Here is a 16,733-nt window from a genome sequence, read left to right as displayed (position 1 = left end):
CGCGCGGAGCCCTCTCCGTTCTCCGCGATGATCGCCGCGTTTTACGCGAACAGGACGACTTCACAAACTCCAACTTCCAAGCACATCTTCCGCCTGGAACGCAAACAGCTCGAAGCCCTCCTCTTATGCATTGGTGTCTCGCGTCTCCTCTATCAACGCTGCCTACGCCGTTCAAAAGTTCGAAATACAGTGCGTGGTCCTCACATGGCGACGCGACCACCGACATTCTGCCAGATCCGCTTCCGGACGTTCGAATTATAGGAAACCATACAGATGCGAAGAGATGGGACTGCTTGACGAATAGATCTGTTTCGTAACCGGCAAGACGATGGAGCCTCCGCCAGCGCCAAACCGCCATGCCCCGGCACCTAGGCTACAATCCTACACCGGCGGACTGCGCATCCCAACCGTCAATGAGGCACTCCCGTACTCGCCCTTCAGTTCCATCGTCCCTTTCAATCCAGGCAAGTCAGACTCATTCACTTCCAGGCATATCCAGCTCTACCGGTGAAGATCATCGCGGCGACCACCACACTGACGCATCCTTTTGTAGACCTCATAACCCCACCCCTCGCTCTTCCTTCCAGCACACCAACTGTATTCGATGCCTCCGAGGATGTCCAATCTGCACTTCGTGGGTTAGATAAACTTGCAGCCGGCGCTAAGAGCGCGGAGCAAGCTTCGGAACGCTGCCAGAAGACACTCGAGGACGTGCAGAGGCTGTTGGATGCACAGGGGCTCACTAAATTCAAATTCAAGACCGCCAAGCGAATAAGACGCGACAGCGACGCAGCAAAGAAGCCCGTTCAGCAACCAGCTCTGAGTGCCTTTGCACAGATGATTTTTGACAACACGCGTGTGCCATTCCACTCGATATTGCCTGGTCCGCCCACCGAGCTGCATGGCAATCGAGCCACAGTCAAGCCGACCCCTGTTCGCACGAATGACATGTCCAAGGCGACATTAGCGACACAAAGTCCTGCTCAGGTCCAGATCAACAGACCAAAGCAGTCAACGCCTCGACAAGCTCAGGTACAAACCCTGGGTGTAGTCAAGCCAAATCATGGCCAGGTGCAGGCCCTGCATAAACTCCCGCCGCAAGACCAGGCGCCAATCCACGTCCGGCCATTCACTGACCCGGACCCGCCGGCTTCGGACCACGCCCAGTCAACACCGACTCGATCTGTGACGAAAGCATTTGTCGTGCCAACCGCCCTAACACCCGCACAGCGTGCAGAATACCAGATGATTGATGTGCCGAATCTGAGCCACTCACGCAATGATATTACGCCGTCCAGAAACCAAAGCGCGCATCTCACAAATCGAGGATCGAGTGTCGATCAACGGCAGAAGGCAGACACCGCCGTGGAAGCTTTGCAGACGCAATTGCAAGTCATTTTCGAGAGTCAGGACCATCTGCTACCAGACACCTCCGACGATGTGTCAATTTCATCGAACGCCTTGTTCGCGACCCGCGGCACTGAGGACGGATCTGCGGTATTGCTGAATCATCACGCTCATACACAGCTGGACTCCGCCGTGCTCAAGGTCGTCGCATTGGGCCGTCTCGATGATATTGAAGTGGAACATCTTGCACGGGTTCAAAGATTGTGTGAGAGTTCTCTTACTACCCTCGGATCTGGATCATTAAGAATCGGCGAGGATTGGAACGAGAATGATGTACTGGCATGGTTGTCGCGGATTGCTGATGCCGAGAATGGTCTTGTCGCCGGCCGTACTCTGCTACGGATAATGACAGGAGGCTCCCGCCATAAAGAGCTACAGTCTGAGGACTACCTCAAGGCTGTACTCGATGCTACGAACAACGTTCTCGACGGCTGCATTCTACCAATCATGGAAGAGCGATCATCCGCCGGCGAGAAAATCAAAGTTGAGAGGGAAGGATCCACCAATCCGAGGTTTGCAATCGCCCTTGAGCACCGAAAAATCCTGCAGAAACTGGTCCAAGCCAGTGTGAAGAACTTGCGACTTTTAGGAGCGTTGCTACTGAAGACAGATGTCGACGAAACCGCCATTTCCAGTATTGAATTTATGTGCAAGTCTCTCATCTTTGCGCAGGCTGGCGGATCGGAAAAGGACGCTTCGCTGGGAACCCAGGCGGTTGAAAACATGCGAGTGGCTGGCGTGGATGTGCTGGCAATGATCTTTACCAAATACGAGAGCCAGCGATCCTTCATCCTAAGCGAGCTTCTCATGTCTGTTGAGCAGCTACCCTCCAGCAAACAGAGTGCTCGACAATTCAGGCCGATCGATGCGAAGCCCATTCAGCTTGTCTCTGCGTTGCTCATGCGCCTCGTTCAGGCCAGTGCCACCGTGAGCGAAAGCTTGCTTCGTTCAAGCACAAGAGGCAATGCAGATTCCAGCGCAGAGGATTCAGATGAGTCTTCAGATGAAGACGTCGCCGATAGCGATGATAGCTCCCAGAGTGCTTCGGCGGCCAAGGGGAAAAGCCAACAGTCGAAGAAAGGGAAGGGCGCCAGGGATCTCAAGTCTGTCTACACGCCCTTGCAAGCAGCATCTAACAAACATGCGTCGTATGTCGTCGGGATATTGCTCCAGCGAGCTGTGTCGACCACAAAATCGAGTGATGAGCCGTTTCGGAGACTGCTGGATATCTTCACTGAGGATTTCCTCAATGTGTTGGGCTCAAGCGATTGGCCGGCTGCCGAGACACTGCTGCGTTGCCTGGTCGTACGAATGATCAACATGGCTGAGAGTCCCAAGAGTCCTGCGCCTTCACGTACCCTTGCCCTCGAACTTCTGGGAACCATTGGTTCTGGCATTCTCGACCTGCAGGCTGCGATGGTAGACTCTAGCAAGGCCTTGCAAGATGGCGACAGAATTTCTCAAGACCTTGCTACCATGGTCAAAAGGATACAGGATGAGACGTTCTCCAACATCGCCTTGACCTCATTCGAAGGGCCATACAGGGTCGTGATTGAATATTTGCACCATCGAGATCTCAAAGATCCGCAGTTGCGGACTGCGCGCGGCTATCATCTCGTGCAGTGGGCGGCGCAGATCTGTGAGGCTCGTGGTGAGGATGGCAAAGCCACCAAGGCCGCGCCTACGGAGCTGCAAAACAAAGTACGCAACATGATCGAGGATGTGCAATGGCTGGAAGAGTACTCAAATTTCCCACGGCCGACAACAGGACAGGGCAAGCTCGCTGCCAGGATTATTGCCTGCAACTCGACGCTCTGCAAGGCATTCAACCGCATATTTGGCACCGTTTTATCGTCGATGAGCAGTGAGCAGCCCACCATCAGGAGTCGCAGCCTCAAAAGCGTTACGGCACTCCTCGAGAAGGATCCAGCTGTGCTTGATAATAATCCGACAGTGCTTAGAACGATCGTTCGCTGTCTAGGGGACAACTCGTCTCTGGTCCGAGACTCAGCTCTGGGCCTCATCCAAAAGTGCGTCTCACTTCGCCCTGCCCTCGAATTGAAGCTCTACGAGCGAGTGATCCCTCGTACCAAAGATGCAGCCACACTGGTTCGCAAGCGTGCAATGGCCTTCCTCAAAGAAGTCTACCTACGAAACGACGACAACGAGGTCCGCGCAGCCATCTCCAACGCAATCATTTCTCGCATTCAGGACACTGAGGAGAGTGTTGCTGACGCAGCGAAGACCACCGTCGAGGAAATATGGTTCTCAGTTTTCCGGAACCGGACCGCAAGCGGGGAACGTTCTGTGGACAACCTACTTCGACTGCGTTCTCACGCCGCTTTGATTATCCACACGGTCGCCCTTGGAGACGATGTGATCGAAGTGCTCGAGGCACTGATCAAAATCTTGCTGCACAAGTCAAAGCAGGCGGCGGAGAATACACGTATTTGCAAAGACTTTGTGAGTGTTCTGTCCGACGGCATGATTGACAGTTCGGATATCCCCGGCTCGCCAACACAGAGCTCCATACTGCTGGCATTGACTGTGTTTGCTCGAGCTGGGCCGCGATTGTTCACCGGCGAGCAGCTCGAGCGTTTAGAGCCGTACGCCAAGAATCTGCAGACCTCAGACGATCTTGTCGTCTATCAATCTGTTGTCACTATACTACGATGGACTCTGCCTGTCGTTCCCGGGATCAAACAAGACTTTCTGCGCAATCTTCAGATGGCACTTGTTCAGTCCGCCTCAAAGCTTCCGAGATTCGAGCTAAGCGCAATAGCTCCTTGCTCGTGGACCATCGTTACTATCAGCAAGGACAACACACGTTTGGTAGCGTTCTTCGCTTCGGCTCTCGTGCAACTATATCGTATGCGCGATGCCGTCCTGCTCGACGACGATCTCCACAAACCCACGGACAAGGCTCGACGACTTCTTAATATCGTGGGGGCATTTGGTAAGGCCTGCAACTTTGAATCCGAACTCAAACGCTTTCAAGACGGCTGTCCGTCCTGCACAGGGAGTACAGTCTCGGCCATCTTCGTCGAGGTGTGTTGTTCCTACGTCAGTCCGAAGCGGCCAATCAAAGTTAGGGAGGCGGCTTTATATGCATTATGTGCAATTGGCCAAAGCAACCCGGACAGCTTTCTGCGCGAGGATGTCACGAATGCGATATCAGTGGTGTTTGAAGAAGGCAATGCTCTGCTTGAACAGGTGCTGCTCAGTGGGCTTGAATCGTTCTTTCGCGCGGGCGAGAAGCATGTCGACGGCGCCGATGGCACTGATCTAGGGACTGGTGTCGACAGCGGCAAAGAGCGTCTTGGCGGTACATACCAAGCGACGGGGTTCGACACTGCATCAACTTCGCTCTCCCAGAGATACCTCCAGCAGTTCTTACGGATCTCGCTGACCTCCTTCGACGAAGTGGCGTTGACAGCAGCACGGATCGTTGCCAGTATCAACACCCAAGGTATCGCACATCCTGGCGACAGCGGACCGACACTCGTGGCACTGCAAACCTGTCCCAACTCGGACATCGCCAAGTTGGCATTCGTTTCGTACAAGGAGCAGTTCCAGAAGAACGAGTCTGTTCTCGAAAAGACTCTGGCCAAATCGGTGCAAAAGTCCTTCGACTACCAACAGCGCGTCGCTCAAAGCACAACAGGCTTTGWTGGACATCCTCCGGTATCCAAGTTTCATCACGTGTGGGATGTCCTGAAGACGGGCAAGGGCAAAGCGCGAACAAAGTTCTTTGCTAATCTTTGCGCTTCATTGAACTTTGACCCAGCGAAGCTGAAAATCTCCAGCGGCACAGCAAATCATTTGCTCTACGTACGGTTCTGCACCGAAGTCATTGCTTTTCTGGAGTACAACAACATCGCGGACTTGCTAGTCCTGCTTTCTTCCTTGGAGAAAACGTTTTCTGGCACAGGAACTTCGGTGGCGCAGTCCATCGAAAGCGAAGTACTCCGCATTCAGGTCCCTGTATTCTCCTCCCAATCAGCTGCTACCAGCGCCGAAGCCATCGAACTCACGACTGTGGGAGCCATTGAGCCGAAGAGACTCCAGCAGCTGGCGGTGTCATCTCAAATACTGTCTCTGATATGGGAGACGAGGTCGTTTTTGCAGAGAATCTGGAACCTACAGAAATTTGCCGGGAAAACAAAGCATGCAGCGAAGGACACGAACCGTCCACCAACTCGCTCGACCAATGCATCTACACTGATGGACGCCTTCCAGAATCGGATCAGCCAAATCATGGCGGAGTCAACCACAGAAGGGGAGCAGCGTGCAGTTTGCGGCGCATTTGCTGAGCTCGTCAAGGTGGATGGTGACGTAAAGGTCGACGAAGATGAGGACGACAACCTCGATCTCGATATGGAAGGTGTTGATGACGGACGTAGTGAAGTCAGCTCAACGAATAGCCCATCCGCAGGGCCTCGTGGTAAGAAACGGAAGTCGATTGACAACGGCAATGCCAGTCCTCGCAAGAGAGGTCGCCCACGCAAATCAAGTGTGACAAAGAGGATGGTCGATGAGGACGATGAGCTTGGTGGGTGGAACTAGGTGGGTGAGTCGATATCCTCGCTGGAGGCAGGGCTTGATATTGCATTCCATATCACTTGCTGTATCTGAGAGCATTTGTAAGTAGCTGGCTGAAGGGCGCTGCTAGAGCAGTAGGATTTGATTCTCAAGATCTTCTCTCTTCTCTCAGACGTACATTGACCCCAGCGTCGCCTTGCGGCAGTTAAAGCCTCTCGCTCAATCTCATTCGTAGGGTATTCAACGGCTGTTTGCATTCGACAGCCCTCCGCCTTCATGTGATAATTCCCCAGATTTCCCCACAAAACTAGTCCGGAAGCTAAAGGTGGGTCCCTGCAGCGGCAGCTCGGGGGGTCATCTTCAAGCGTGCCCTGTGATAGATGCCTTGCTTGGTTGCATTGACCCCACCCTCACCAAGAAGAGGAGTATCCGTGGGATCCGAGCTGTCGTGGAAGTACCTCCACTCCGTACCGCGCTCGCACAGAGCTCTTCCGCAAACAACCCTCAAATCCTTGTGGTTTCACGACGCCTTCACGGCCGCAGTCGCAGACGCAGCTATCCGTCACCAGGCAAGCCGCTTTTGTTGCCATACAATTCGACTTCGATTTCCACTGAAGTGCTGTGAGCCGAAGCTTGCAACTCACTCCGCGAAAACACCTTTGCAAGTCATTCGGTCGATGAWATCCATCACTTCCTCACCATGTGGCCCGGATGTCGGCCGCTGAGGCCGTACCTTGCTTCCCTGCACGCTCAAAAGTTTACTCGATCGAGGCTCCTCGGTGCTTTTGATCAAACTCGACCGCTCTATCAGACACGACGGAGACCACAAAACGCTGCCGCTGCTGCTGCGGTGCAGCCACAGTCAGCACCGCATGAGCCAATTGCTGCCAAGGAAGCCGAGCCAGTTCATGCCATCCCGTACAGCGAGCTCACGATTGGAGTGCCTCTCGAAGGTAAGTCTCTGTCTGGCTCTTTCATTCATCTGGGTCATTACTGATTCTCGATATAGTACGCACTGGAGAGAAGCGCGTGGCCATTACGCCTCAAAATGCTGCTCTTCTCCTGAAGAAAGGCTTCAAAGCAGTGTTGGTAGAGAATGGCGCTGGGTTCGAGGCGCAGTTTCAACCTCACGACTACGAGGCTGCAGGTGCGACCCTCGTCAATGCCAGTCGAGTTTGGTTCGATTCGGACATCGTGCTCAAGSTTCGACCGCCTCGTTTGAGGAGCACGACGCTTTCGCCCAACAACTTCGTTCAGGTATGTCTGCCGAGATGAGGAACAGATGAGAACGACTACAACTGACCACATTCAATACAGGGCTTCAAGGAAGGTGGCGTGTTGATTAGTATCCTCCAGCCCAATGTTGAGCGCAACAAGAAGATCATCGACGTTATGGTCGAAAAGAAGGTAAGTGCAGCAAGGTCATACAGCAAACTTCAGAAATTGAAGCTTCGTTTCTGCCTTATATACCACACGCTAATTGTCGATCCTATATAGGTCACATCGTTCGCTCTGGACATGATTCCCCGCATCACAAGAGCGCAGAGCTTCGATGTCCTTTCTTCCATGGCCAACATCGCAGGCTACAAGGCAGTCTTGGAGGCCAGCAATCACTTCGGTAGGTACTTGACCGGACAAACAACCGCAGCAGGCAAAGTTCCCCCGGCCAAAGTCCTGGTCATCGGAGCTGGTGTTGCAGGCCTCAGCGCCATCGTGACGGCTCGGCGGATGGGTGCTATCGTTCGAGGTTTCGACACTCGTTCTGCAGCACGGGAGCAAGTTCAATCGCTGGGTGCTTCCTTCATCGAAGTCGATATACAAGAAGATGGATCTGGAGGCGGAGGATACGCAAAGACGATGTCCAAGGAGTACCACGAGGCTCAGTTGAAATTGTTCTTGGAACAGGCTAAGGAGGTGGACATCATCATCACTACGGCGTTGATTCCTGGCAAACCTGCGCCTATCCTGATAACGGAGGAAATGGTCGCTGCCATGAAGCCCGGATCGGTCATCGTTGATCTGGCTGCTGAGGCTGGCGGGAACTGCGAAGCCACTGTACCGTAAGTTGCAACATTGATTGGATGTGAAGAGAGACTGACATGGCAGAATAGGAATCAAGCAGTTCAAGTCGGTGGCGTAACAATCATTGGTTATACGGATCTGCCATCCAGACTCGCTACGCAGAGTTCGACCCTTTTCTCCAACAACATCACCAAGTACTTGCTATCGATGTCGCCCAAGGAGGGTCACTTTGGTATTGATCTCAAGGATGAGGTTGTGCGGAGATCGATCGTAACATACGATGGCAAACTCATGCCACCACTTCCACCAATCGCAGCTCCGCCTGCGGCTGCAAAGCCTGCTGAGATTTTCAAAGATGCTGAGGTCGTGGCTTTGACGCCATGGCAGAAGGCTACTAGAGAAGGTAAATTTCGAAAGTCCAAGGTCTTGCGTGAACTACACTAATCGCTGCTTTTACAGYCGCTACAATCACCGGAGGTATGGGTACTGCCCTGGCTCTGGGCAAGCTGACTGGACCACTTTTCATGGGCAACTTGTTCACGTTTTCGCTGGCTGGTCTCATTGGTTACCGGGTCGTCTGGGGCGTTGCGCCGGCTCTTCACAGTCCTCTAATGTCTGTGACCAATGCCATCAGTGGTATGGTCGGTATTGGAGGTATGTTTCCGGGATGGGCATCGTCTGATGTACTGCGAACGGTATGGCTGACATGTCCCAGGTTTCTTCATCATGGGAGGTGGGTACCTGCCTCAAACCATCCCACAAGCTTTGGGAGCCGCTTCAGTCCTGCTCGCTTTCGTCAACGTCTCCGGTGGTTTCGTCATTACCAAGCGAATGCTGGACATGTTCCGTCGGCCATCAGACCCGCCTGAGTATGGTTTCTTATATGCTATTCCCGGCGTCCTATTTGGTGGTGGCTTCCTCGCCGCTAGCGCGACTGGAATGGCGGGCCTGGTCCAAGCCGGATATCTTGCCAGCAGTTTGCTCTGTATCGRCAGCCTTTCTGGCTTAGCCAGTCAAGCAACTGCTCGTACAGGAAATATGCTCGGAATGCTCGGTGTTAGCACTGGCGTCCTCGYATCGCTTGCTGCTGTCGGATTCTCCCCAGAGACGCTTGTGCAGTGTCTCGCCGTTGCATCAACTGGAGCAGCCATTGGAGGTCTTCTCGGACGCAAAATCACACCGACCGAGCTTCCACAGATGGTTGCTGCGCTCCACTCAGTCGTCGGTCTGGCAGCGGTACTCACAAGTATCGGCTCCGTAATGGCAGCGCTCTCCCATGCAGACATGCTGCATCTTGTTGCAGGCTACTTCGGTGTGCTAATCGGAGGCGTCACCTTCACGGGATCAATCGTGGCTTTCATGAAGCTCGCCGGAAAGATGTCCAGTCGTCCTACTGTCWTGCCAGGAGGCTCTCCGCTGGTCAACTCAACTCTTTTGGGCGCGAACATGGCAACCTTTGGCGCTTTCCTTGCCTTTGCTCCTGGAGCACCTGCGATTGCAGCGACATGTTTGGGCGTAAACACCGCCCTTGCGTTTGCAAAGGGCTACACTACGACTGCTGCGATTGGAGGAGCCGATATGCCGGTCGTCATCACCGTGTTGAACGCTTATTCTGGCTTTGCCCTGGTAGCCGAAGGATTTATGCTCAATTCCCCCATATTGACCACGGTAGGATCACTGATTGGCGTGAGTGGAAGCATTCTGTCATATGTAATGTGCAAGGCCATGAACCGCTCTCTCGTCAACGTCCTTTTTGGCGGTATAGCTGCCCCCGCGAAGACAGACCAGAAGATCGAAGGAGAGATCACCAAGACCACGATCGAGGAGACAGTCGAAACCCTCAAATCCGCACAGAAAGTGGTCATCGTCGTAGGCTACGGAATGGCTGTTGCGAAAGCGCAATACCCCATTGCCGAGATCGTCAACATGCTCAAGGGAATGGGATGTGAAGTCAAATTCGCCATCCACCCGGTAGCTGGACGTATGCCAGGTCAATGCAATGTCCTCCTCGCGGAGGCTTCTGTGGACTACGACATTGTGCTTGAGATGGACGAGATCAACGAAGAGGGCTTCGATGATGTGGACCTCACTCTTGTGATTGGCGCCAACGATACGGTCAACCCGATTGCCCTGCAGCCGGATAGCCCAATCGCTGGTATGCCAATCATTGACGCATACAAGAGCAAGCAGGTCATCGTCATGAAGCGTGGTATGGGGAGTGGGTATGCTGATCTGCCGAACCCCATGTTCTTCGCCGAGAATACCAAGATGCTGTTTGGTGACGCAAAGACAAGCTGCGATGCGATCAAGGCTGCTTTGGACGCAAGCAAATAGAACGACAGAAGATGCAGTGCAGCAGAGAAAAGACAGAAGTAGAGGAGCATGTCGCGCCGATAGGGGCCAGAAGTCGACTTTGGCTATCCAACAACGGGTCAAAAAGTAGAGAAAGCCGGAGTAAAATGCAAGATTTTACCATGTGCCCACGAGCAAGACTGTAGTATGTTCATTCAAGTCGCAGTTTCAGTATTGCTTGATGGTATCTCGTCTCTCGTGTTCACATCTAATTTGGCCAGGCAAAAACAGTCACTACACCTGTCCCAGCCATGTCAACGCACTGTACGCTTCCATCTCCCCCGCTATGCAGAAAACAACATCTTCTTCACGAGCCAAAATTTCAGATGCGCAGCACGCATGACCGACTGGTGATTCCGTCAAACACACACGTATTGTCCACAGGAACATACTGCTTCGTAATCGCCTTGATAACCTCCTGAGCAATCAATCCTCCACTCAACGAAGCGATATTGTGCAATTCCGCGCCTCCCGCTCGAGTGAGTTCCATGCAGAGCTTCGCCACGCCGGTTTTGATTTTGGAGTACTCGGGATCTTCGAGGAAGGTTCCGGCTTCTTTGATCACATCATCAATGATCTTGTGCGCGATACCCTCAAGGCGAAGGGTATCGACTTGAAAGTCCTCGGCGCCACTGCCTGGGACTTTCAAGCCTTCGCCTCCGGCGATGTTGGCACTGGTAGTGTCTGTGGCGACGAATTCGTCCCAGGCGAGGAAAGCAATGTACAGTCCCACCAAGCTTTCTGGGTTGGTCAATTGTTGGACAATGTATTTCGCACGATCGCCAAATGTGATGGGTTGTCCTGGTTGGACGATCTTCAAAGGTCGACCGCGAACGAGCGAAATATGCGCGGCGCCTTTGCAGAAGTTTTCGATTTCTTTCTCGTCTATCTTCAATGCTGGCAAGCGACCGGTTTCTTGCTCAAGTTTGCGAACGGTTGCGATGACTTCAGCGCAGTCTTCGCGAGCTTTGGTCTTGTAGATGTTCTGAAGCTGAATGTATGTTTCCGAATTCGCCTTCATGTCTGGCACGGCACCGGGTAGCGGGAGCTCATTGTGTTTGGCGTAGAATTGCTGGATTGCATTGGCGACGATCCAGAAAGGTGGTGAATGCGCAGAAAGGTTGGTAGCTTCTGGTGCTGTGAGGATACTGCGAACATCTGAAGAAGGGATCGCTGGGTTGAGAAGCTTGAGCACACCTGCGACAGCCTCGTCGAAGTTCTCCTCGCTCGCACTGCCCGATCGTACCAGTGCTCTAAAGGCAGTCTTCTCTTTGTAGTTTTCCGGCAGTTTTCCATCATGCGTAGACTGCCACTCGTCGAGATAGTGGAGCAGGAGGCAGACGTAGGGAATGTGTGCGAACTCTTCGCCGTTCATCTTGTCCATGTTCGCTGTCTTTTGTCTGGCGAAGTCCATCAGAGCAGGCCATGGCTTGAGAAGCCGCAGGTCGGTTGTTGCAGTGGGATCGGGGTGGGTGTCGACGATGGGGAAGGCCTCGGGTAGGTATACTGAGAAGTGGGCGTAATAGCCGAGCGTGTGGAAATAGAAAGTCGGGATCTGGAGGGCTTGTAGATGGACATTGATGAGTCCAAAAGTGGTCGGGTCGATAGGTGCGGCGATGAGGACGAGCGTGTAGGGTGTGAAGATCTTGTCTTTGACCGCCCACGATTCCAGTGGCTGTGTATTCAAGATCAGCTACTTGTTCTGCGGCATTGCAAGGACATGTCTCCGGCGATACCTCTGTGATTGCATTGCCATTCACATCTGGATTGAGTTCCTTCAACAACCGACAAGTCTCCTCGGCGCGATACTTGCCCAGCGATGATTCCTCCAAGAAGAAGTTGACACCCAAGTCTGCCTTGTCCACGATGCCAGAGTCGAGGATGGTGAACTCGCCGATTCCTGGCAACACCAGGTTTTTCAAAGTCTCGATTCCAGTAACGCCGGGCGTGTTATTGATGAGCAGGATATGTGTCTCTTCCAGGGCGACTTGACCAGTGGCGCCCTACCCGATAGTCAGCCAAACATTCACCTGCAATCGCAACCAGAGCAGGAGCGACGGACCCATAGTCGAAGCTGCCGGTCATATCGCTTCTCCTTTGCACTCGGCAGATTCTGTAGCGGCGCTATATTCTCTGCTGTTGTAGTGGCCATTGTGATGTTGATCGATGAGATGAAAGGGAGCGTAGAAGATGTCACCGCGATTGTTCCAGGTACCAGCGCGCGTCTGGATAAACTTTAATCAATGCAGGGCTGACGGAGCTTGAGCACGGACGGGACTTGCATTGCATATCATCACCGAGCCGATCATGCATTTTTGATAGACACGAGATTGGAACGGAGCCTGCTCCGCGGCGGAGATAGCACCATCGAAGTCTGAAGAGGTCCCTGAAATCTCACAGCTTTCGGTCTCGATAAGCAGATTTGAAGTTTATTGTCCCGGTCTTCAATTGTCGGCGTCGGGTGATATGTTTTCAACGGCCAAGATTATTGTGCAAAGAGGGGCAAACGCGATTCCAATTGCGGGGCGTCGTCAGCAATCTCTCACAACTTGTCGGAACACCTTCGTGAATCATCAACAAACTTCTGGGCCTTCTAATCCCTTCCGAAACTTCACACACTCTGCCACCATGGCGAGTACCAGCCCTCCAGTGGAGCTCTCCACCGTCGAGAGCGCCAAGCGGAAGGCAGCCTTCAAAGCGGTCGAGGATCACTTCACATCTGATATGCGCTTCGTACGGACACCCCCCACAAACTATTGAGCRGTCWGGACCTGACACATTCTATAGGTCGGAATCGGCTCAGGAAGCACAATAGTCTATGGTGTCGAAGCCATCGCCGCACACCTCAAAGCCCACCCTCCACCACCAAGCCACATGAACTGGTTCGTCCCCACTGGCTGGAACTCCCGAAAAGTGATCGAAGCCGCGGGACTCACACCGATAGCCTTTGATTCTCTCCCCAGCGATGCGATGCTCGAAGTGGCCTTTGACGGCGCGGACGAGGTGGACGAGGAGCTGAATTGCATCAAAGGTGGTGGGGCCTGTCTGTTCCAAGAAAAACTGGTCGCATGCCGGGCCAAGAAATTCATATGCATTGCCGATTACCGCAAGAATCAGAAGCGGCTGTGCACTGTCTGGCCGACGATTCCAATCGAAATCGCACCCATCGCACACGCGAGTGTGATTCGAGAGTTGAAATTATTGGGAAGTCCGAAGCCAATTGTGAGAGAGCACACGCTGGCCAAGACTGGTCCTGTACAGACGGATCAGAGCTTCTACATCATCGACGCACCGTTCAAACAGCTGTTGACGGAGAAGGATGTGGCCAACGGAGCGGACGGAAGCGGCAAGGATGGTGTTTACGATGTCAATACGCTGGCAAAGCGGATCAAAGCGATCAATGGTGTGCTGGAGGTTGGTCTCTTCCATGGACAGAATGGAATTCAGACACAGAAGGCAGGGATGCAAGGTGGTCAGAAGCCGGTGGCAGTCTACTTTGGGTTGGAGAACGGCGAGGTGATGGTTTCCAAGGCTGCTGAGTTGACGAGATGAGCACTGCCAACGCATCAACGGATCGATCGAGCAGAACAATCAACCGGATTCGGTCGTCGAGCAGTCCGATCGGAAGTACTAGCCGGAGCCATAGATATTGGCGAGCTACTAGGAGTGTACTGTGAAGAAAAAGCTTCGTCACACCACGTTTTTATTAAGCTCCTGCTCCTGACATGGGTCAAGGCGGTGCCAAACTCTCGACATTACAAGTCGGAGCAGGTCAACAAATGTACGAAGGAGGAACAACTTCGCAGCCATGATCTAGCTCCCACCATTCCAATCCATTCCTCCCATCAGACAGATTCCACCCACAATTGACTATCCCAAGCAAGCCGGCAGATGCGTGAATATTTCATATCTTATCAACAAAAAGTCAAATCCGCCGCGTTTGGAATTTTCACTTTCACAGCCAGCTTCAACCTCTTTCGTCGAATGGCCCACTTTCGTCCAAAAACAACCGTTTGAGACTGCCCATGACTTCCTTATCTGAATCGAGCTTCTCATGCTTCGTGCATTAGACCTAGGACCTCAAATACACGTCGCTGTCATTCGCGAACACTCTCTCGACGCTATGTTTTGTCAAGGCTTGGCGATTTCAGCGTCGACCCCAAACGGAAAGGACTTGCCTGCAGACTCCCAACAAGCAGGTAGGTTCAAAGGTTAGGAACATCAATTGTCCGCTTTGCCTCGTACGGTGCGAGGGTATGAGCACGCACACAGACTAGTAGTCGAGCTCGCGCAGTACAAAGCTCAAAGATGGTATCATTTCTCTCAAACCATACGTCGTCCGGACGTCTAAAGTGTCTAGTCATCTTGCCATGGCCGCAGCCATGGTACAGCGCTCCCAGGCAGCAGAAGCAGCAGCAAAAGCGGTCGTGATCCTAAAAACCAGTGCCTGAGCCCTTCAGAGCACCAGTCGAAACGTCCTCATAAGACAAAGACTCCACCCGTAATCACAACCCATTTCCCAAACGCCATTCGTTTCGTTTCTTTCCAGTGTTTCCCACGCGCCATCGCTATGGTGCCCACAAATGTTGGGCGTCGCGAGAATCAAATCATCAACATCAACAAGAAATCACAAATGCTCCAAGGTTCGCTGCCCACGCTATGCAGTGCTCCACTTTTTGATGCGTACGAGGAAGAACGAGGAAATGGGGTATCTTGCGCAAGCAAACCAGCCTCAGGACTGAAACACAAAGCAATGCCGGGTATTGCTGATTCATAGAGCCGCACAGAGGCGATGGGACGATCTCAGATGTAGAGTGTCCGCAGTGTGTCAACTGGCGGCTTCTCGACCGCGCCTTTGGCTCGCAATGACAACTTGACTTGCGACGGGCTTTGACCTTCAGCAACGCCTTGAGAGGCGGCCTGTTGTCGTTCTTTCCGAGCGGCTTTCTGCGCCTGCTTCTTCATGTCTTTGCGGTCGCGGGCGGTACGAGGGCCAGTCTGACGCTGTTGCGTCTTACTGTTCCGCTGCTGAGATGCGTCTGGTGGACGCGGTGGGAGAAGCTTTAGGCGGATGGCAGGCCGGGCAGGTGCGTCCGAAGAGGATGCCGCCTTGCCTGCCTCCTGCTTTACGACAATATTCGAGTCGTCAAATGATGTCTGCGTTGAGTAAGGTGTGGCACTGTTCTGTGAAGACTCGGCAGCACTGCTGAGAGATGACTCGGACTCCCAACTGGCAAATGTCTCTTGACTCCCGTCGTGGGCAACGAGGTTGGAGAGAGCGTGCTTGGTGTCAGTAGAGCGTTGCTTTGGCGCTCTTGATGCTCTACTCAAGCGTCTATCTTGCTTCTTATTGGGAGCGTCGTGCATGTCTTCGTCGCTTTCGTGATCACGTTCGACGGAGGAGCTTTCTTGATAGGACGAATTGCTTCCGTTCTCATCAGCATCCAGCAGGTTTGACACGGCAGCATTGATGTCGCCCTTTGTCAGCTCAAGAGCCCGCTTGATGGTCGGCTTGTCTGCCAGGAACGGAAGCGACTTGGAAACGACGTCGATCTGCCACGGGAGCACGTGCGGAGCCTGTGCAAGCTTGTCCTTTTGTGTTTGCTCTTCTTGTTGGGAGAGCAACTTGGKAGCCACTTCCGGCAATCCCGAGTGCGGGCCATCGAGATTTCTGATGGACGAGTAGTGCTCCCAGATGTGATATGCAATGTGGGCCACCGGCCGGTCTCCATCCTCACCACTGGAGACGACGTAGGCAAAGTCTCGCTGGTAGATTTTCACATCACAATCAAAGGCCGAGGCGAAGGCAGTGATTTCCATGTTATCTCCATACGTGCCACCTCTTGCCATGCTCTGCAGATGGCTGTCGAAGACGCGGTCGATGTCGGAGCGCGATGGCGGGACGAAATTGGCGGACGAGGCGACGTGGACATTTTTCCGCTTGGGGTTGCGGCGAATGCCACCGCCCGGGTTGACGTCGATGAATTGCTTGTAGTAGTCGGCATGTTCACGCATGTAGCTTATGACCTTCAATCGAATGTTCGCGTGCTCATTTTGGTGGCCGTACAGCTGGTCGGAGAGGGCGTTGAACAAGCAATTGCCTGGAGAGCGGGAGGAGGAGAGGTTAGTCTGGGTGTAAGGTGAAGATGCAAAGACCATTCATGTCATGGAACCAACATACCGTCACCTCTAATGTCGGCAGCGTACAAACCCAGGGCCGAGAGCAGTGGAAATTCACTTTCCGCAGAGCCGCCCATGACCACGACGACAGCCCCGGGGATAGCGAGCGAGTGCGGCCTGGACGTCGATGCAGATTAGCCAGCTGCATGGGTTACGGTCCTCGGCTGTCAACGACAGTGCTCGATGCAAGAGGAAACTGTTGGAAAAGGAGGGGAGGGTGCAGCAGCAGA

At 53.4% G+C, this 16,733-nt stretch overlaps 5 protein-coding genes; 3 read left to right on the top strand and 2 right to left on the bottom strand.

The window, feature by feature from the left end:
• Nucleotides 1-328: 328 nt before the first annotated feature.
• On the top strand, nucleotides 329-5,973 carry RCC_10722 (uncharacterized protein; the record flags this gene model as incomplete). XM_023775948.1 has 2 exons in its annotated part: nucleotides 329-464; nucleotides 554-5,973. 2 exons carry the CDS (start codon nucleotides 329-331, stop codon nucleotides 5,971-5,973), a joined length of 5,556 nt encoding a protein of 1,851 aa, XP_023631716.1.
• Nucleotides 5,974-6,649: 676 nt separating this feature from the next.
• Nucleotides 6,650-10,305, top strand: RCC_10721 (related to mitochondrial nicotinamide nucleotide transhydrogenase; the record flags this gene model as incomplete). XM_023775947.1 has 7 exons in its annotated part: nucleotides 6,650-6,902; nucleotides 6,959-7,206; nucleotides 7,267-7,356; nucleotides 7,447-8,009; nucleotides 8,061-8,374; nucleotides 8,449-8,625; nucleotides 8,687-10,305. 7 exons carry the CDS (start codon nucleotides 6,650-6,652, stop codon nucleotides 10,303-10,305), a joined length of 3,264 nt encoding a protein of 1,087 aa, XP_023631715.1.
• Nucleotides 10,306-10,645: 340 nt separating this feature from the next.
• RCC_10720 (related to ubiquitin-like activating enzyme (UlaA)) lies at nucleotides 10,646-12,475 on the bottom strand (the record flags this gene model as incomplete). XM_023775946.1 has 3 exons in its annotated part: nucleotides 10,646-11,998; nucleotides 12,060-12,326; nucleotides 12,386-12,475. The coding sequence occupies 3 exons, from the start codon at nucleotides 12,473-12,475 to the stop codon at nucleotides 10,646-10,648; spliced, it is 1,710 nt and encodes a 569-aa protein (XP_023631714.1).
• Nucleotides 12,476-12,951: 476 nt separating this feature from the next.
• Nucleotides 12,952-13,875, top strand: RCC_10719 (related to ribose 5-phosphate isomerase A; the record flags this gene model as incomplete). XM_023775945.1 has 2 exons in its annotated part: nucleotides 12,952-13,056; nucleotides 13,111-13,875. The coding sequence occupies 2 exons, from the start codon at nucleotides 12,952-12,954 to the stop codon at nucleotides 13,873-13,875; spliced, it is 870 nt and encodes a 289-aa protein (XP_023631713.1).
• Nucleotides 13,876-15,126: 1,251 nt separating this feature from the next.
• On the bottom strand, nucleotides 15,127-16,580 carry RCC_10718 (uncharacterized protein; the record flags this gene model as incomplete). XM_023775944.1 has 2 exons in its annotated part: nucleotides 15,127-16,424; nucleotides 16,505-16,580. 2 exons carry the CDS (start codon nucleotides 16,578-16,580, stop codon nucleotides 15,127-15,129), a joined length of 1,374 nt encoding a protein of 457 aa, XP_023631712.1.
• Nucleotides 16,581-16,733: the final 153 nt, after the last annotated feature.

The sequence above is a fragment of the Ramularia collo-cygni genome (assembly GCF_900074925.1).
Source record: "Ramularia collo-cygni strain URUG2 genome assembly, contig: RCC_scaffold24, whole genome shotgun sequence".
In the NCBI taxonomy this organism is placed as follows: domain Eukaryota; kingdom Fungi; phylum Ascomycota; class Dothideomycetes; order Mycosphaerellales; family Mycosphaerellaceae; genus Ramularia; species Ramularia collo-cygni.
This window is presented reverse-complemented; position numbering and strand designations above follow the sequence as displayed.